Source organism: Urocampus carinirostris, chromosome 3 (assembly GCF_059441175.1).
Source record: "Urocampus carinirostris isolate Australia breed hairy pipefish chromosome 3, RoL_Ucar_1.0, whole genome shotgun sequence".
Taxonomy (NCBI): Eukaryota; Metazoa; Chordata; class Actinopteri; order Syngnathiformes; family Syngnathidae; genus Urocampus; species Urocampus carinirostris.
The window spans coordinates 9938447-9960124 of NC_142351.1; the positions used below are offsets into that span (position 1 = coordinate 9938447).

General features: G+C 41.3%; 1 protein-coding gene and 1 pseudogene across 1 annotated transcript in view; one reads left to right on the forward strand and one right to left on the reverse strand.

Moving 5' to 3' along the window:
• The window catches only part of stat6 (signal transducer and activator of transcription 6, interleukin-4 induced), a 57618-nt gene that overhangs the window by 33687 nt on the left and 2253 nt on the right, over positions 1–21678 (reverse strand). The window contains exons 2-8 of the mRNA XM_088330597.1: positions 16334–16479; positions 14297–14441; positions 10528–10608; positions 7630–7813; positions 5971–6056; positions 5695–5843; positions 691–807 (exon numbers count right to left, since the gene is read on the reverse strand). Of these exons, the coding sequence (XP_088186723.1) occupies positions 691–807; positions 5695–5843; positions 5971–6056; positions 7630–7813; positions 10528–10608; positions 14297–14441; positions 16334–16467 (896 nt within the window). The 5' untranslated portion in view covers positions 16468–16479. The remainder of the gene's footprint in view (positions 1–690; positions 808–5694; positions 5844–5970; positions 6057–7629; positions 7814–10527; positions 10609–14296; positions 14442–16333; positions 16480–21678) is intronic.
• On the forward strand, positions 17298–17441 carry LOC148368618 (U2 spliceosomal RNA; annotated as a pseudogene).

A 21678-nucleotide genomic window follows, 5' to 3' on the forward strand; every position in this document is an offset into this window, starting at 1 on the left:
AGTGGCAAAGCAACTGTGGTAGTATTTCTTTCTATCTCTCTTTTTATCTCCCTCTATTTCCCTAGTTTTCTCTCTTCATCTAGATCACTCTTTTTAATGCCCTTGCATTCCCTTTTTCTCTTTTTCCATTTATTTCTTACTCTGTGTCTCTTTCTCTCCCTTTTTTATTTCCCTCTCTTTCGCTATTTCTTTCTATTTTCTTTTACTCTTTCGCCCTCTCATTCTCATGCTCACTCTTTTTTTCTCTCTGTCTTTTTCCATCTTTTTTCTTTTGATCCTTCTCTCTCACTTCTTCATGATTTCTTTCTTTCTCTCTTTTTTCTCTATCACTTACCTTTTTTTCCTCCCTTTCTCTCTCTATTGTGCTCTCTCTTATTCACTCTCTCCCTTTTTTCTGTCACTCTTACCTTCTCTCTTTCCCTCTCTTTCTCTTACTCGGTCTCCCTTGTCCTCTCTTTCCCATTCTCTCTTTCATTGAAACTTACAAGTCCCCGTGAGATTTTTTTTCCCAGCATGTGTCCCCCAAAAAGAATATGTTTGACACCCCTGCTCTAGTGCCGTGTCCAATCCTGCCGCATATACAATCCTTCACAACGTTGATATCAATGACAATCAAGACAATTCAATTTTTCTAGTGGATCATACCATTTTTTCCTCCTTCATTTTGGTGGGGTTTGCCTTCGTGTTTACCTTTGAACCAGAAGCTGGAGAAGGTGCCTAAGCCTTTCATGCAACTCTGGGATTGGTTCCACGATCAGCATCAATTCCTGTCTCAGCTTCCCATTCACCCCGAGGAGCTGCTCACACCTAACACATGAGGACATGAGAAACATGAATATTTGAAGTACCGTATTCTCCGCACTATAAGGCGCACCGTGTTATAAGGCGCACCCTCAATGAATGATATATTTTTAAACTTTTTCCATACATAAGGCGCACCGCATTATAGGGCGCTATGAGTGCATGCTGGTTTAAGATCAGGTAATTGTGCAATTTTGTAATTGTAATCCTGGGCAGTCCTTCGAGACATTTTTTGATTAAGGGCGTCATGAATAAATGTGACTTAACTTGACTTGGCTACAGTAGAGGATGTAGTTACGTTATGCAACCATTGGATGGTGCCGCGCTAAAGGGAATGTCAACAAAACAGTCAGATAGGTCAGTCAAACTTTATTAATAGATAACAAACAAGCTTTCCACAATCTTCATTCACTCCCAAAATGAATAAACAGCAGTTTTACTATTTTCTCAGAGGTAAAGCATTTTCGTGACACATCTTTAACATCTTTGAACAACAGCAAGGCATAACATTTTACTTTTCCTCCATTTAGTCAACACGCAAAAAAACGTCCGATACTGTTATGGTAAATTAAACGTTGCAATCGCAATATGGTGACACTCGTAATGTGCAAAAACAATAACAAGTGCAAAACAATAACAATAGAGCAATAACATAATAAGTGTAAAATGTAAAACGTAAACACACAAAAGAAAAACATAAAGCTCACTCTATCAGCTCCTCATCTACGAATCCCTCAAATTTTTCTTCTGCAGTGTTCGAATTGCTGCTGCTCTATTTCCGTGTTCTACTGCGTGACTGATCGCCTTGAGTTTAAACTCTGCGTTGTAAGCGTGTCTCTTAATAGGAGCCATTTCAGGGTCTTTATACAAATGCACAAATAAAAGAGAATCGTTGTTTAATATTTCCCAGTATGCACAGCGCTCTTCTTCTACGCGAAAAATGGAGTCGGTGGCTGCTTCTCTTAGTTGCGAGACCTTGCAATTCAATATTGATCCATATATAAGGCGCACCGGATTATAAGGCGCATAGTCAGCTTTTAAAAAAAAAATCCGATTTTATGTGCGCCTTATAGTGCGGAAAATACGGTAATAACGGGATTATAAGACCCATATCTGTAACCTGCTTTAACCGGAGTTTACACTAAAATTTTAATCAATGAGTTAAAGTAATGGTAAATGACCTGCATTTATATTGTGCTCGTTGAGTCGCTGAAGACCTCCCAAAGCTCTTTACAATGTATTCCACACTTACCCATTCACACACACTCCCACACAGATTACACATTTGCATTTCTAGCTTCTTGAGTGTTTTTCAGGGGCTCTGTGTAGGTTCAATCTAAATTGGTTCAAAGTTGTAATTGTAAATAGTTAAAATTTCCTTTTTTATATCTCATTTACAGCACTTAATAATAAGTTAATTATGTGTTGAGTTTTTTTTTCAGGGATTCAGTGTGGATCAACTTTAAAGTTGCTTAGTATGAAAAACTTAAATGTTTCAATTATTTCAAAGTGCTGCTGCCCGACCTTAGTGTTTCCTTTGACACTGTGGACCATAATATCTTATGAGACCGGTTGGGAAAATGGATTGGTCTCTCAGGAACCGGCCTCTTATGGTTCAGATCCTACCTCTCAGATAGGACGCACTGTGTTAAATATGATGAAATGACAACTGCGCCCTTTAGTGTTATTTGTGGCGTTCCGCAGGGTTCAATACTTAGCCCCCTTCTTTTCAGCATTTACATGCTTCCATGAGGTGATATTATTCGCAATTATAATATCAGTTTCCATTGCTACGCAGATGACACTCAACTAAATATTCCGATGGAGGAATCTGCCATGCTAAACTGTAGAAATTTGGAGGCCTGCCTCACTGAGATAAAAGAATGGATGTCACTCAACTTCTTGCTCCTTTACTCTGAAAAGTCAGAAATGTCAGTTTTTGGGCCATCTAAATGCCGTGAGTAATATCGCCCAGAGTGACTCAGTCGAAAACTTAAGTGTCATATTTGACCCCGATCTGTCCTTTCAAACACACGTTAAGAATATTACTAGAACAGCTTTCTTCCATCTTCGCAACGTTGCTAAAATTCGCCCTATGCTGTCTCAGTCGGATTCATGTGTTTGTTACGCTCCGTCTCGATTACTGTAATGCACTACTCTCCGGTCTCCCGAAGACCAGAATCAAGAGTCTTCAGCTGGTACAAAATGCTGCATCGAGGCTTTTAACTAAGACAAGAAAGTTTGATCACATGACCCCGATTTTAGCCAACCTGCATTGGCTCTCTGTTAGCTTAAGATGTGATTTTACGGTTCTGTTGGTATTATACAAAATCAAGCATGGACTTGCCGTCATGTCCTGCACGGTTGTCATGGCGCCCAGCTGGCCCCGCCACTTGACACCCTGGCTGAGACGCATTGGACTGATTGCTCTGAGTACTTAAGCACGCTCCTTTGTACTGTGCGTTGCTGGAACGTTTGTTAAACCTGGTTAAACTCCGTGAGACTTCTGTTAAAACCTGTTGAATGCCTAGTTCTGTGAATCTGCCCGTATTTGATCCCGTTTTGTTTTTGGTCTGATCTGTTTGTTCGTTTTTGACAACTAGTATTTTGTTTGGATTTCTAATCCACTCCGCCACCATCGCCGGATCGAGTGTGCGCACCCTCCTCATCCTTCCCCCAATAAATTGTGAGTACGTCTACGTGAATGGGTCCTTTTTTCCTGTTTCCCGCTCCGCTTCGTGACACTTGCTCCCTCATATCTTTCAGATTTAATCCCCCTCTATGTTCCGGTCCGGAACCTTGGCTCTGAAAATGCTGGTCTAGTGATCCCAAGAACCAAGAAGAGATCCGCAGGTTCGAGAGCGTTCTGGGCCCGGTGTGGAATGCTCTTCCCCCTGAGATTCGAACTGCAACCTCAGTGGAACTGTTTAAATCTAGGCTTAAAACGCACTTCTATAGTTTATGAATGGCCTATCTTTCCTGTTGATGATATCTGTTTATTATTTGTTATTACAACATCCATCGCAGCCTGGTCATCCTGAAAGGGGGATGACCTCATGTGCGGTCCCTTCTCAAGGTTTCTTCATTTTTCTCATGATGAGTTTTTCCTTGCCCTCATGTAGGTTTTAGATCAGGGGATTGTGTAATTCGCAATAATCTGTGGTCTGTGCAGCCCTCCGAGACTCCTTGTGATTAAGGGCTATACAAATAAACATGACTTGACGAATGAACAAATACAGGCTATTCCAATACTCTAAAATAATACATTTTAAGAATGAATTATTAATTTATGTTGTGCTAAATGTTATGTTATCATTGGTAACATATAGATTAAAGCAACAACAGAAACACAAGGATCAATTTGGGGGCTTAAAGATATGACTCTTTTCAGTGACCTTAGCCAAAATAGCTAGTGCAGAACCCTCCCACTTTCAAGACACCACATCAGATTCAGATCTACTTTATTGTCATTCTAGTACACGTGTATACAGAACGAAATGTCGATACATCTGACCCGCACAGTTTCTTTGAATGTGCAGATATAAATAAAATGTTATATTAAGTTGGAGTATTGAGTACTAATAATATACTAAATAATTATGGCTATGTATAGTATTTTACAGTAGTGCAAAGAGTGCAAGAGGAGCAGCTAACCAGATGTGCAAAATGGGCAGTCAGGTAAACAAGTCAGGTAAACAGTAACAGTAACAGTAACACATCCCCCAAACATGAATGGAAATCAAGAGGAGGATACTTTCTAAGAAAAAATTAATTATCACGGACAAATTCACATCTGAAATGTCTTAATAGCTGTTGAACAATGTTAGGTGCTTTTATCTCATAAACAATGTTCCCTCTAATCTGCGCGCGTGCGCAATCGCCCGCACATTCTCAGCGCACAAGAAAATCTAGCCAGCGCCGAAAAATGAGGGCTCAAAATTGCTAATTAAGAAGCGAATTAAGTCAAAGTTACAGTGCATGAAGGTAAAAATACACGGGTTCCCCTGACGTTGTGTTATAAATGCGGTATTTTGAAGTCAAGGTCTAAGTAGAACGTAGTTGAGTAAAGTCAGTTTTTCGAGAACCGGCTTCTTCGGCTCGGCTCACTAAAAGGAACCGGCTCTTTCGGGTCCTAACCGGCTCTTCGGGTTGTTTTTGCTTCTTTAATCCCAACATGACCAAATATTATGTAACACTATGCACAAAATGACTTAAAAGAAGGGGGGAATAGAACAAAAAAGAAAAATATACCAAAATGAAAAAGTAGTGAAAAGCTGAGAAAAAAAGAAACAAAAGGAAGAGAAAAAAAGAAAAAAGTAACAGCTAGGAAAAAATAAACACAATGAGATTATTTTTTAAAGGAATTTAAAAAAAAGTAGAAAAAAACACGGAAAAAGAAGAAAAAATTTGTGTCGCATTCAAATAATTTTCAATGATATCAAGTGAATCTTGTTGCCAACATTGTACTTCCACTCAAAAATGGGATTAAGTACAGTTCTGTATCTTGCAACCGACTAAATAAGGCCCAAAAATGTTAATATTATGCGACAAAATATATCAGGAAGAAAAAAAAATGGATATCTTGTGAAAGACGTTTGTAGGCCGTACAACCTTTGCAATAGTACACAAGTCAATTCATTCAAAAGAGAAAAATCATTTTGCATTGCCGGAAACTCTGCAAAATGTAACTTGATGTCAAGTTTTGGACATGTTTGATAATAATTTAGTTGCCACACTTGGGATTGCTGCTGCTCACTGTTGTTTCAAGCGTTGCTCACCGACTTTGTGTCAACGCTCAGACCCGTGGAAAATTACAGGGAACATTGCTCATAAACCAACATACAAAATGTCATACTACTGATTGTGTTCTCAGCAGTAAGAGAGATATCTTACCACATCTGCAGGACATTGAGGTTATCATCGAAAGGATGTCCAATGGTCGCCTTGTACTGTTCCCACCGCCAGGCCTTTAGTTTGTTGAGAAGTTGGGTCTGACACCGGTCCAAGTAATCCACGCACTCACTGAGCAACTGAAAACGTTTCTGCAACAATTCGTCACATTTTAATGACGCATCTATTTTTCATGTTTACGCGCAAGATAAACAAACACGGACAAACTCTCGAGCGCATTGGAAAACCGGTACAGGATTGGGGGGGAATGCCGCTCACCGTTGCCATGGTGTTAACGTTAAACTCGAGCTGCTGGATGTGTTTTTGCAACCTGTTGATTTCTGAGATTGTGGGATCCATGGTACCTATGACACCAGAAACAATATAGTTCATCTCATGAAGAAAAATAGATTAATGTCATTTAAAGGGACGTATCAATGGCAACAAAGTGGGGAACAAATTGAAAGCCGGTACGTATTTTAAATTAGTCTGTGTTTTTTTAGGGTGTAGGGACTTGTCGACTGAGAGAGAGAGACCGAGAGACAGAGACAGAGGCTGAGACAGAGATGGAGACAGGGAGGGAACAAACTCAAACCCAGTACGTATTTTAAATTAGTCGATGTTCTTTAGGGCGTAGGGACTTGCCGACTGAGAGAGAGAGAGAGAGAGAGAGAGAGAGAGAGAGACAGAGACAGAGACAGAGAGAGAGACAGAGGCTGAAACAGAGATGGATACAGGAAGGGAATACATTAAAACCCAGTAACGTATGAGGGACTTGCCGAGAGAGAGAGAGAGAGAGAGAGAGAGAGAGAGAGAGAAAAGAGAGCGAGAGAGAGACAGAGAGACCGAGAGGGACAGAGACATTGAGAGTGATGGAGAGACAGCAAGAGAGAGACAAAGAGGGAACAGATTGAAACCCAGTACGTATTTTAAATTAGTCAATGTTCTTTAGGGCGTAGGGACTTGCCGACTGAGAGAGAGAGAGAGAGAGAGAGAGAGACAGAGAGCGAGAGAGACAGAGGCTGAGACAGAGATGGAGACAGGGAGGGAATACATTGAAACCCAGTAACGTATGAGGGACTTGCCGAGAGAGAGAGAGAGAGAGAGAGAGAGAGAGAGAGAGAGAGAGAGAGAGAGAGAGAGAGAGAGAGAGAGAGAGAAAAAGAGAGCGAGAGAGAGACCCTGAACTGGTTGCCAGACAGTCGCAGGGCACAAAGAAACAGACAACACACTTGATCACTCACACCTAGGGACAATTTGAACTGGCCAATTAACCTTTCATGCATGTTCTTTGGGAATGCGGTAGGAAACCGGAGTGCTCGGAGGAAACCCGTGCAGGCATAGGGAGAACATGAAAACTCCACATGGGGAGGTTGCAGTATCTGTACTTGAACCCTGAACCACTGTACCGTGGGACTGTGCGCTAACCATCAATCCGCCGTGCCGCCCATCTCTGTATATATCTCATCTCATCTCATTAGCAGTAACGCTTATCCTCCTTAGGGTTGCGGGGGGGCTGGAGCCAATCCCAGCTATCTTCGGGCAGTGGGCAGGGGGACACCCTGAACTGGTTGCCAGCCAGTCGCAGGGCACACAGAGACAGACAACACACTTGATCACTCACACCTAGGGACAATTTGAACTGGCCAATTAACCTTTCATGCATGTTCTTTGGGAATGCGGTAGGAAACCCGCGCAGGCATAGGGAGAACATGCAAACTCCACACGGGGAGGTTGCGGTAGCTGTACTTGAACCCTGAACCTCTGCACCGTGGGACTGTGCGCTAACCACCCTGCCGCCGTGCTGCCCATCTCTGTGTATATATATATGCGTATATATTTTTTTAGCTTAGCCCAGCAGAGGATTGATGAAAGCCTTGAAAAAAAAAGACTCAAGTGAAAAATGTTAAAAACATTTTTTAGGGTCCGGTACTATACCTTGCAAAGACTCGAAGTTCTGCCTTTCCCAGTTGAGTTCTTCTTGCACCTGGTGTATGTTCTGTCGCAAGTCCTGGACTTCTAGCACTTTGAGGACTAGGTGATCCACCTCAAGCATGCTGGGAAATTCCACTTCCCGAGAGACGCATGGTTGATGCTGTGGAGCGTTGTTTACCTGTGGCATCTGGTCACATGACACAATCCACACAGATCTACGGTCACTTTCAGAAAACTTGGTAAGGTATTCATTCATGTATTTATTTCAGGCAAGTACCGTAAATTCCGGACTATAAGCCGCTACTTTTTCCCCAAACTTTCAACCCTGCGGCTTAGTCAGTGATGCGGCCAATTTATGTAATTTAGACCGGTGGAATATATGCGCCGAGGAAGACTGCAACTTCTTGGCTTGACTAGCGGCGAGAAATCTTTCATTAAAACTGGCCGCATGAGAAAGGCAACTTTTTCGCAAGTCTGCCAGTGGATCCTGACAGCGTGGGGCAGCATTAAAAAATCCACCATCACCAACGGGTTCCGAAAAGCCGGTCTGCTCCGTGACGGAGAGGAGGGCACAGAATCAGGAGTGGATGGGAGCGTGGGACGACGTCTAGATGACAAAGTTTCTTTCCGACACTGAGGAAGAAGAATTTGACGGCTTCAGTTCTAAGGAGGCAGATGAAGACGGTTTACCGTGATTTTTACAAGTAGGGTATGTTTTTTTAACAGACCCGTTTACTGTGTTGCGAGCGTGTTGCTACCATTAACTGCCCGGATGAAAGTTATATTATTATTATTATTAAAGCTTTGAAAACTCTCTCGGTGTACCGTCTTTCTTTGTAAATATGTGTAACCATGTATAATATGTATTTGCAACTGTATATTTTTGTAATGTATTTATTTGTATTTATTTTGGACACTTATCCTGATATGTTTTGGATGGGCAAATTAAAAAGAAGGGGCGTAACAAAAGCGGGGTGACGGGAAGTGGGGACCGGTAAAGGTGAGTGTTTGTGGACGCAACGGACAATAGTGGATATATATTCTTCCCACCCTTACCTTTGGAAATATACACTTTTTTCTTTGGATTACTTTCAACGGGACCCGGACTCTGCCAGTCTGCATCGAACCTTAACTACCGGTATCATTTTCCGTTCATTTTGCCGGCTGTGATTTTTGGACTGTGTAATTTATTGAAGGATATTCAGTTACAATCGCGGGACTGGGTTAATTTTGAGTGCTACATTGTTTTAATGTGGGCGCATGCGGCTTATATACAGGTGCGGCTTGTGTAAGTACAAAATCGGTTTTTGTCTTAAAATGTGGTGGGTGCGGCTTATAATCAGGTGCGCTCTATAGTCCGGAATTTACGGTACATTCTTTGTGACACATTGGAATATAACTTAAACCGTGACATAATGCTTAAAAGGCAGTAGAACGAAGAAAACTTTACACCACGTACAGATGCACAAAAACCTTTACACGTTGTTAGAATTCTAGGTATTCTAAATTCTCCATAGCCTCTCAAAGGATGAGCACTTTCTTGGATCTCAAAACATTTTCTGTACATTTTGGGCAAAATTTTGTTGAACGCTTGAAATAAAATTATAGCTGAACAAGGTGAGAACAAGATTTTTCTTCCTTTCTTTCAAAATTAAGGGTCTGTTTTATGGACGAGTTATACACTAATTAAATATGGTACAGTGGAACCTCGGTTCTCGACCATAATCCGTTCCAGAACCCTGTTCGAAAACCGATTTGTTCCAACACCGAAATCATTTTTCCCATTGAAAATAATGTAAATCGTATTAATCCGTTCCAACACCCTGAATGTTTACCTTGAATGGTTAACGTAAACATAAAGCTAACCCAGGCTAATCGTACGTACGCGTTATCGTAATCTTCCGTACGAAAGATTACGCTAACCTGAACGTACGTACTCCCGCATTACCGGCGTTCAAACTCCGAGTTTTTGACCGAACAGCGAAGCAAGAATTTCTCGGAATTTTTGGTCGGACTCCGATTTGTTCGAACTGAGAGGCGTTCGAAAACCGAGGTTCCACTGTATATCCAAAAATATGATCAAATGTTTTGATTATATACGTTTATAAGACTCTGGTGGGCCGCCAGAATCTTCCTATGGTATGGGAAACAGTGATCTAGATGGTATTATTTTGATGAGATTGTGTGTTTGTCAAAATATGTATCTGTCATGGTTGCCATGGCGCCCAATTGGCCCCGCCCATGTGGCGCCAGCTGCGGCTCATTGGGAGATTGGCTTTCTGTCTATATTAAGCTCAGCGCTCTCTTGCTTCCTTTGTCAGCCCGTCAAAGGGACTTCTGCCCCACAAGATGTGGTTCTGAATCTGACCTGTTTCCTGTTGATATCTCCAGTCCGGTATTGTTCCCGTTTATTTTTGTCCTGTTTAATTTCGGGTTCCAGTTTTGTTTCCTTCTGTTTTTGTCTTGTTGTTAGTTTCTCCAGTTTTTGTTCCCGTCTAGTTTCTCGATTCGTTATCTATCTTGTCTGTCCCGTCCTGTCCGGTATCGACCCCATCTGTCCGGTATCAACTCGGGCAATGGAATCGATCTCGTCGGTCTCTGGCTTCCTGTCTTTCCACGCCAGACCGGCTCCCTAACGTGCATGACTCCCCATTTCCCGTAAAATGAAGGCTTGTGTGAGAACGTCACGCGATTGGGTCCTGATCCTGTTCTGGTTCTTGACCGTATCTTAGATAGATGGATGCATAATTCAATGAATCCAAATATAATAGCATCTAGGTTAGTCAAGATTAATGTCAGACTTGGAGTAAAATTAATCTACACATGTGCACACACCCAAAAAGCAAACCAATAAACATAAATAAAATAAAATAAAAATTATAAAATAGGAAACTTTCTCACAGCCCCAAGCAGGACTCTTTCTTTGCGTAGCGTATCTCTCACCATCACCGCAAACCGCAGCGGCTGATGCTGAAACATGCTCTGAAAGAAAAATATGACAGGAATAAATCTTTGGATGACCGGATGAGTGCTTCCTGGTCGTGACGTGTCATGCAAGGACATTGGTTTGGAGGCTCGGCAGTCGAATGCACGGCTGCCGAAATGCTTACTACGTTCTCAAATATGTTGTATTTTGTATCATTAAGTGGCTCCCAAAACGTTTTCATACAACTACCGTAAATTCCGGACTATAAGCCGCTACTTTTTTCCCAAACGTTCAACCCTGCGGCTTATTCAGTGATGCGGCCAATTTATGTCATTTTTCTAACGGCCGCCAGCGGCGCTGGAGTACAAAAGGTAAGATTTAGACCGGTGGAATATATGCGCTGAGGAAGACTGCAACTTCTTAGCGTAGGCATATCCTCATCATGCAAATTGCAAAAAGGAAGGCACATGACGCAGCTTTCAAGCTAAACGCAATCGAGCAGTCCGATAAAGAAGGAAACAGAACTACTGCACGTAAACTTTACTTTGCGAGCGTGTTGCTAGCGTGTTTTCGAATAAGGGAGCGTGGGACGACGTCTATATGAAAAAGTCTCTTTCCCATACTGAAGGAAGACGACTTTGATGACGTCCGTTATAAGGAGGAAGATGAGGATGGTTTACCGTGATTTCTACATGTACGGTATGTTTTTTTAACAGACCCAATTACTGTGTTGCGAGCGTGTTGCTAGTAGCGTTTTGCTACCCTTCACAGGCACGGTTTGGGATGAAAGTTATAATATTATTATTAAAGCTCTCTTGATGTACCGTCTTTCTTTGTAAATGTGTGTAACCATGTATAATATGTATTTGCAACTGTATATCTTTGTAATGTATTTATTTTAGAGACTTATTCTGATATGTTTTCCACGGGCGAATCAAAAAGAAGGGGCGAAAAACAACGGGGGCTGACGGGAAGTGGAGTAAAGGTGAGACGTGTTTGTGGACGCAGTGGACAATAGTGGATATATATTTTTCCCACCCTTACCTTTGGAAATATACATTTTTTTTCCTTGGATTATTTTCAACGGGACCCAGACTCTGCAGGTCTGCATCAAACCTTAAGTACCGGTATCATTTTCCGTTCATTTTGCCGGCTGTGGTTTTGGGACTGTGCACTTTATATTCAGTTACAATCGCGGGACTCAAAGTCGGGTTTGGGTTAATTTTGTGATTGTATTACATGTTTTAATGTGGGCGCATGCGGCTTATATACAGGTGCGGCTTGTGTAAGTACAAAAGCGGTTACCCTCTTAAAATGTAGTGGGTGCGGCTTATAATCAGGTGCGCTCTATAGTCCGGAATTTACGGTATTTGCTTGGTTTTCGTTGTTAATTCTTTTGAGGGTGGGAGTATAAACTCTCTCCTTATAGAATATGTATAAAAAAACGATATGCTTGTTTGTTAATGGAAACAAATGTTTGTTTTCCCAAAACAAAGTGTGATTTATACGTGGATTTGTCTTTTGACTTTCATTTTGGGCTTCTTGGGCCCTATTTATCACTATTTGGACTTTCTCCAAACATTAAAAAAACTAACATTACCAGTGTCTGAAACTCACGACAAAAAGTTAGAGGACACCATTGTTGCAAAGTATTAAGGATTGATAATCTGAATATATAAGAGAACAACACTTTTGAATTAAGTTTATTATAAATCTACTAATAACATTCATTGCATGTATATGACATGGCTGTTTTCCATCTGCCATCAGTATCTACCTGTATTGACTCATCTTCATTCATACAATGTTTGCGTTGCGTCGAGTGCTACAAGCCACGTGAACTCCTCTTTCCACGATGCTTTAATGTACGTTTATGTTTTGTAGCGTCAGGATTATTCATAGCTTCTTTTGAATCTTTCTTCTTGGGTTGAGGTTTTGGTTTGATTCCAAACCACCTATCCATTTTTCTTGTGTTTTCTGTGCGTCTACTTTGGAAAATGATATGCAAATGCACGAGCTTATAACACTCAGGAAAGTCCGGAAGCTATTTGATGCAGGCTTCTGATTGGCTGCCGTGTATGCAAATTGTCAATTGAACCGAAATTCCGAAATTCCCAAACCGAACAAATATTTCGAAATCGGAATAAATCAAACGTTTGATTTGAATTTTTTTTTTAGGTTTTTTTCTCCTTTTTTTTTTCCTTGAAAAAGTTGTCGGCCACCCGGGCAGACACGTTTTGTAAGTTGTACGCCCGACGTAAAAGATGAACGCCCCGGGCGTCCGGGCAGAACTTATTTCAGACACTGGTAATAGGAAAGCCCGATGCGGTTGAGAAAATGGTCGGCTTCCGATTGGCTTATGAATAAGTATGCAAATTGCCAAACGAACCAAAATTCGGAAATTTCCAAACCAAACGAAGGTTTCGAAATCGGAATGAAGCAAACGTTTGATTTAAAAAAATCTTTCGTTTTTTTTTTTCTTTTCTTTCTTTAAAAAGTTGTCGGCCACCCGGGCAGAGACGTTTTGTAAGTTGTGCGCCCGACGTAAAAGATGCACGCTCCGGGCGTCCGGGCAGACGTTATTTCAGACACTGGTAATAAGAAAGCTTGATGCGGTTGAGAAAATGGTCGGAACGCTTTTTTTCGGCCACTTTCTACCACCGAGGAGGAAGTCGCCTAACTCGTTAAGCTCATCTTCTAAAAGTAAGTTCAACTTTATTTATCTTTATAGCGTATATTATTTCATACAGGTCATTTATACAAGCCTTAAACATACAAAATATTATAAAGCTTCTTTTGAATCTTTCTTCTGAGGCTGAGGTTTTGGCTTGATTCCTAACCGCTTGATTCCTAACCACCACGCTTGGGAAAGTTCGGAAGCAAGAAGTTATTCGATCCAGGCTTCCGATTGGCTTATGAATAAGTATGCAAATTGCCAAACGAACCAAAATTCTCAAATTTCCAAACCAAACGAAGGTTTCGAAATCGGAATGAAGCAAACGTTTGATTTGAAACAAAATCTTTCAGGGTTTTTTTTCTTTCTTTCTTGAAAAAGTTGTCGGCCACCCGGGCAGAGACGTTTTGTAAGTTGTACGTCCGACGTAAAAGATGCACGCCGCGGACACTGGTCAGACACTGGTAATAAGAAAGCTTGATGCGGTTGATAAAATGGTCAGCTTCCAATTGGCTTATGAATAAGTATGCAAATTGCCAAACGAACCAAAATTCGGAAATTTCCAAACCAAACGAAGGTTTCGAAATCGGAATAAAGCAAACATTTGATTTGAAAAAAAAATCTTTCGGGGTTTTTTTTTTCCTTGAAAAAGTTGTCGGCCACCCGGGCAGACACGTTTTGTAAGTTGTTCGTCCGACGTAAAAGATGCACGCCCCGGGCGTCCGGGCAGACCTTATGTCAGACACTGGTAATAAGAAAGCCTGATGCGGTTGAGAAAATGGTCGGCTTCCGATTGGCTTATAAATAAGTATGCAAATTGCCAAACGAACCAAAATTCGGAAATTTCCAAACCAAACGAAGGTTTCGAAATCGGAATAAAGCAAACGTTTGATTAGAAAAAAAAAAATTCTTTTGAGTTTTTTTTTTTTTTTCTTTCTTGAAAAAATTGTCGGCCATCCGGGAGGAGACGTTTTGTAAGTTGTGCGCCCGACGTTATTTCAGACACTGACATTACTAACTCAAACCCAACATAAAAACCAGGTTGTGGTGGATTCTGCGGGCATCCTCACCATATTCCTGCTGATCTGCATCAGCTTCATTTTATCCACCACATTCGCATTATGCGGGGAAAACGACTGCAACAGCATTATCATCTCGTCCAAGAGAGCGCGGGCATTTGCCTCCTGTTCCGCATTCTCGGGAGCAAACTCTTCCCTGTGAAGATATCCGTAAAAGTCAAAGAAATACACAGTATAGCATCTGCGTTCTGTCGAATGAGTATCAAGTGTGAGTCTGTGTGTCAAACAAGAAACATCTATGGATAGGTTCACACTGAAGCCCAATTCAGATTTATTTTGGGCTACGCAGTAATCCCTCGCTGTGGCACGGTTTACTTTTTCGCAGTTCTGATACTTATCGGATTTTTGTCCTGAGCTGTGTTCTGCAGCAGCCGAGGACTGTTTGTTTGTGCGTTTTTGGGTGGGCGTGACTTCGAATGTTCATGTTTAAGTTGGGCTGCTCTCTCTCTCTCTCTCTCTCTCTCTCTCTCTCTCTCTCTCTCTCTCTCTCTCTCATTTGGGTTGGGTCGGTCCCAATTTTTTTGGTGTGTGTTTTTTGCTACTTTTTCCCTTTTTTACTTTTGTATGTGTTTGGTCTTGCTGTCTGTGACCCCTCTCGAGGGATATGACCACGGTTTGGTTTGGTTTGGGTTGTGTTGGGTTGGGTTGGGTTGGGTTGGTTGGTTGGTTGGTTGGTTGGTTGGTTGGGTGGGTGGTTGTTTGGTTGGTTGGTTGGTAGATATGTAGATAGTAGATGGATAGATCACAACAGTAGATTCAGCACTGTGATAGAATCTAGAGCCTCATTTTTACAGAAGATGACTATGATACTTAATATTCAACAAAATAAGAATCTACAGAGATAAAGTATCATGGCTCCATTGAACCAAAAATGGCGGCAGTGGCTCAGGAGGTAACGCGCTCGTCTTGCGGTCAAGAAATCGCAGTTCGAATCCCGGCTCCTCCGTGTTACATGTCGAAGTGTCCTTGGGTAAGACACTGAACCCCTAATACCCCAAATAAGCAGGTTAGCGCCTTACATGGCTGCACGGCCGCTATTGGGAAATGTGGAGCACATTGTAAAGCGCTTTGGGAAGTCTTGACTTGAAAAGCGCTATATAAATGCAGATCATTTCATTTCAATTGAGAAAACCCATCTGATGAAGGCTGAAAAAAGTAACCCATGCCAGTTGCGCTACTTAATGGATATCTGGGCTGATAATGGATTTTCAGTGAATGAGAGGTCAGTAGTCCCTCCCAACAGTAATCATTTCAAGTAAACTTCTTGCAGTTATCATGATTGGAAAAATCAGTTATTAACAGGTATATTGACTAATCATCATAGCTGCCCTATTGTTTTATTGTCTGCTCCTATCTTCGGTGTTTTTTCTTCCCGTTTTGACAACTACACTATGGATTACTTCTATCCTATGGACATGGGTTTTAGCGCACAAAAATGCGTCTATTCAAGGAATCAACTCCTTGCCCTGAAGAATTCTCGTGCCGGCGTGATGAAGGGGCCTATCGTGGAAGAAGAGCCGGAGCTAGCTAAGCGAACTCACGACCAAATAAGATCATCGAGTGCTGGTGGAAAACATCGAAGCGCACAGGGAGCGCAGTGGCTGTGTTTTGCGGAAACGTGGCTCACGTTTAGCATTCCGGAGCTACCCGGAGCTATCCAGCTTCAACGCCGCTATACAGAGACACGAAAGCCGGGGGGAATCGGAGAGGAGGCGGACTTGCTAACACGAGGTGGTGTATCCCTGGATTTTCACAAAGAAAAGATATCCATCTGCCGCAGGGATGTCGAACTTTTGGACTAGCGCGACGTCATCCACTCCGCAACAAGCACCCCTAGGGCATCATGTTAATCTGTCAATAAACAACTGCTGGAAGTGTGAATTTCCCTACGGGGATGAATAAAGTATCTATCTATCTATCTAATAGTTTTTATTGAGGTGCAAAATCACCTTTTAAAATGCAAACTGGGACACAAGATTATGTACAGTAAACCTTGGCATGTGTGTGGGTGTGTCATCTCTTTCCTACCATCTTTGCCTTTCAATCCACTCAGATAAGAAGTATCGGACTTCAATGGCGAATGTGGCTAAGGGATAGAGGTCGTTGATAGTCTCATCAGGAAGGTGCTGAATCAGCTGACTGATGCGAGCCCACTGGGCCATGGTCTGGATGTGCTGCATCAGAAATAGACAAATAAGAATTACCGTAAATTCCGGACTATAAGCCGCTACTTTTCCCCCAAATTTTCAACCCTGCGGCTTATTCAGAGATGCGGCCAATTTATGTAATTTTTTAACGGCCGCCAGCGGCGCTCGAGTATGAGCGGTAAGATTTAGACCGGTGGAATATATGCGCCGAGGAAGACTGCAACTTATGAGCGTAAGCATACCCTCATCGTGCACAAAATAAGGCTCATGACGCAGCTACCATGTTAAAAGCAAACGGGCATATTGCTGGGGTGGATTGAAGTACGGGAGCGTGGAACGACGTCATTATGATAATTTGTCTTTCCGACATTGAGAAAGACATCTTAGAAGTCATTACTAAGGATGAAAGTTATATCATTATTATCAAAGCTTTGAAAACTCTCTCGATGTACAGTCTTTCTTTGTAAATATGTGTAATATGTATTTGCAACTGTATATTTTTGTAATGTATTTATTTGTATCTATTTGAGACACTTATTCTGCACGAGCAAATTAAAAAAGAGGGGCGGAGCAAGCGCGGGCTGATGGGAAAGTGGGGACCGGTAAAGGTGAGTTTTTCTGGACATGGCGGACAATAATGGATATATATATTTTCCCCACCCTTACCTTTGGAAATATACACTTTTTTTCCTTGGATTACTATCAACGGGCACCCAGAATCTGCAGGTCTGCAACAAATTTTAAGTACCTATATCATTTAACGTTTATTTTGGCGGCTGTGATTTATGGACTAGGGGCTTCAATGAAGGGCATAGCCAGGACCTTAACTTGGCCTTTGATGCTAGGTCCTTAGCTTGGCCTTCTTGGCCTTGCTTGGCCTTAGCTTGGCCTCTTTGATTTTTGCATTTCGGAGATGGAATATGAGCTTGCTCTGTCCACTCCACGCATCGGCCCGGTATTGCAGTACCTCCGGGAACGGTGCATTCGCAATGATCGCAGCAAGGCTTTAGGGCTAGGACCTTAGCTTGGCCTTTTGGCTGAGAGTAAGTGTCCCGGCTCCTAGGCTTTGTAGCGTATTATGAACTGACCGATAACGGATAATGGATAATGAATAACGAAGATAGATCAATAACCCTTAAAAACCCCAAACCCCCCCCCCATTTAGTTTTAATCGCAGGACTTGAAGTTTGGCTTGGATTAATTTCGTGTTTAATTGATGTGGGTGCATGCGGCGTATATACAGGTGCGGCTTGTGTATGGACAAAATCGGTTTTCCCCTCAAAATGTAATGGGTGCGGCTTATAATCAGGTGCGCTCTATAGTCCGGAATTTACGGTACTAAAAATGAAAAAGTGTAGTACAGTATATAGTTCAACATTTATAGCCAAACTTTAACAAAACAGTCCTCTCCAGGATTTTGAATTGTTTGAATTTGAATTGTCTTTATTGTCTTTGATAACTGTTGTGAAACAATGTATGCAACGATATTAGACATGGCACTCCAGGGTAAAACATGTAATAGAGACTTTGAAGAGGAAAAAGATAAGACTTATCAGGATATATACCGTAAATTCCGGACTATAGAGCGCACCTGATTATAAGCCGCACCCACCAACTTTCGGGAGGAAAACCGATTTTGTACATACACAAGCCGCACCTGTATATTAGCCGCATGCGCTCACATTGAAAAAAATCGCAATTCAAACACGGAATTGGGGTTTGGGGTTTTTAAGGGTTATTGATCTATCTTCGTTATTCATTATCCATTATCCGTTATCGGTCAGTTCATAATACACTACAAAGCCTAGGAGCCGGGACACTTAACCAATACCCGATTAAGTTCAAAAATCACAGCCGGCAAATTGAACGGAAAATGATACCGGTACTTAAAATTGAATGCAGACCTGCAGAGTCCAGGTGCCCATTGAAAGTAATCCAAGGAAAAAAGTGTATATTGCCAATGGTAAGGGTGGGAAAAATATATATCCACTATTGTCGGCCGCCTCCACAAACACGTCTCACCTTTACTCCACTTCCCGTCAGCCCGCGTTTGCCCCGCCCCTTCTTTCTCATTTGCTCATACAAAACATATCAGAATACGTTTCTAAAATAAATACATTACAAAAATATACAGTTGCAAACACATATTATACATGGTTAGACATATTTACAAAGAAAGACGGTACACCGAGAGAGTTTTCAAAGCTTTAATAATAATATTATAACTTTCATCCCAAACCGTGCCTGTGAAGGGTAGCAACACGCTACTAGCAACACGCTCTCAACACAGGAATGAGCTCAGTTAAAAAAACATACCGCGCTTGAAATAAGCGCAGTAAACCGTCCTTATCTTCCTCTTTATAACCGACGTCATCAAAGTCGTCTTACTTCAGTATGGGAAAGAGACTTTGCCATATAGACATTGTCGCACGCTCTCTAGTTATGTGCCTTTTTTGTTGCAATTAGCATGATGAGGATATGTTTACGCCAATTTAATTTGTGCACAAGCTAAGAAGTTGCAGTCTAAATCTTACCTTTTGTACTCGAGCGCTGCTGGTGGTCGTTAGGAAAATTACAAAAATTGGCCGCATCACTGAATAAGCCGCAGGGTTAAAAGTTTGGGAAAAAAGTAGCGGCTTGTAGTCCAAAATTTAAGGTAGGCCAAAAAATTATTACAAAGCATTGCTGAGAAAACTGGCCTAAGGTAGAATAATGCATTGAAAAAGAATAGAACATAGTAACAATAGTGCTGTAGAGCAAATAAGCCCAGCACAAAAATGACTTCCACCTTCTTTTTTTCGGGTGGCTCGCTTTGGAATGGATGGAAAAACAGCGTCCCCTTTTGGACAGTTCCTGAACGTTCAAATTCACCATGTACCATAATGAAATCTGATAACATAAAGTTTTGAATGGAATTAAAACATCCAAAGCAATGTATTGACAAAATAATGGTCTGGCTGTACGTAATTGTGTCGATTGGAGGGACATTCTCAAGTACATAGTATTACACAAAATTCTCAAGTTTTTGGCTTTCTAACAAGTTTAGCAATTTCAAACACCATCACCCGATACTGCGAGTATTAGATACAGGTATGACCTGGTCGAGCGTCACTGCCCCATATAAACTTGGTTGGTCTCGCATGACGGCTGCGCCAAACGGATGTGCGGGCCTGCACTGCGGCCTTGAGTTAAACACATGGGCCATCCAGAGCACGAGACCAAATCTCTCTGGACCAAAGAGTAAGAGGTCGGTTTTAGATTTAACACCATGTTTGCTGGTTCTTGGGAATGAGCGTTTTTTTTTCAGTACGGTGGAACCTGGGTTTGCGAACGCCTTTCAGTTCGAACAAATCAGAGTTCGACCAAAAATTTTGAGAAATTCTTGCTTCACTGTTCGGTCAAAAAATCGGAGTTCGAACACCGGTAATGCGTGAGTGCGTACGCTAGGGTGCGATGATGAGCGGCGTACGGGTGTAGATCGCCCCTACCCCTCGTGACCAACTGTTATCACGTGCGCACCTGCTTCTTTTTGCTTTCGCTTTTAATATCGGTGAACGGAGTGTTTTAGCCCCTAATTATGTCTCCGAAAAAGGTCAGTGCAAGCACGACAGGTGAAAAAAGAAAAGTTGTTCGTACAACTATTGCCTTTAAGAAAGACATAATAGCTAAATATAAAAGAGGTGTGCGAGTTTCCGATCTTGCTAGCGAATACAGCATGGCTTCTTCTGACCAACACAAAGGTAAGAAATCCTATTCATAATTCTTTTCTTAATCCTTTTTTTTATTTTTACACGTTCATGTTAGCGTAATCTTTCGTACGGAAGATTACGATAACGCGAACGTACGATTAGCCTGGGTTAGCATTATGTTTACGTTAAACATTCATGGTAAACATTCAGGGTGTTGGAACGGATTAAAACGATTTACATTATTTTTAATGGGAAAAATGATTTCGGTGATCGAACAAATCGGTTTTCGAACAGGGTTCTGGAACGGATTATGGTCGAGAACCGAGGTTCCACTGTACAAGGGAATCTCCCCAAATCGACTAGCATTATAGCGGGAAACTTTCTTTTTGTGCTAGTAACTACCAGACTTTCAGCGGTCGAAAACGTTTTTATTTTTTATCAGTGTAGGAAATTCTAGCATCCTTCAGAAAAAAAAGATTCATGGTGGAGCACCAGCAATGACTAGAGGCAAGTTCGTTTACTGATTGCAGTAAAGAAAAATTAGTTTCAAAATTAAAGCTTGAAAAATCCCTGCAGTGCAATAAAAAGAAGTGCAATAATTAGAAAAACTCAAAATAAGTCACAAGCAGGGTTGGGTAGGGTTACTTTAACTTGATTATAATAAAATAAAATGATGACTGACAACACGTGGTAAGCTTTCTCTCCTGGCTTTGATCTCTTTGATCTCATAAAATGCGACAGAAACAAAATGAAAATAAATCCAAACAGCTTGCCAACATCATTTTTGCCATTCCATGTGTTCTGTTACTCCCCAAGCCTTCACAACATTTAGTCATTTTATTCATATTTAGTTTCTTTTGTCTTTTATTAGCGTATTAGGTATTGGAGTAATCCAAAAGTCATTGAAAGTAATCCAGTTAAAGTAACCCTACCCAATCCTGGTCACAAGATATATTATTTTACATATATATTTACATTTTGCAGGCTTTTATATATTTTTTCGGGTCAATATATGCTTAAATTGTGCTTTTTATTGAACAATGTAGTATTTCTTTTAGTCCCTACATTATACAGTGCATCCGGAAAGTATTCACAGCGCTTCACTTTTTCCACATTTTCTTACGTTACAGCCTCGTTCCAAATTGTATTAATTTAATCTCTTATCTCAAAATTCTACACAAAAAATTCCATTATGACAATGTGAAAGTTTTTTTCTTAAACTTTTTTTGAATTTAATAAAATAGAAAACTAAGAAATCACATTTACATAAGTATTCACAGCCTTTGCCATGAAGCTCAAAATTGAGCTCAGGTGCATCTTTTTTCCACTGATCATCCTTTAGATCTTTCTACATCTTAATTGGAGTCCACCTGCAGTAAATTCAGTTGATTGGACATGATTTGGAAAGGCACACACCTGTCTATATAAGGTCCCACAGTTGAGTGTGCATGTCCGAGCACAAACACCAAGCAAAGGAACATGGAAGCCCGTCTGGAATTTGCCAAAAAGCACCTGAATGACTCTCAGACCATGAGAA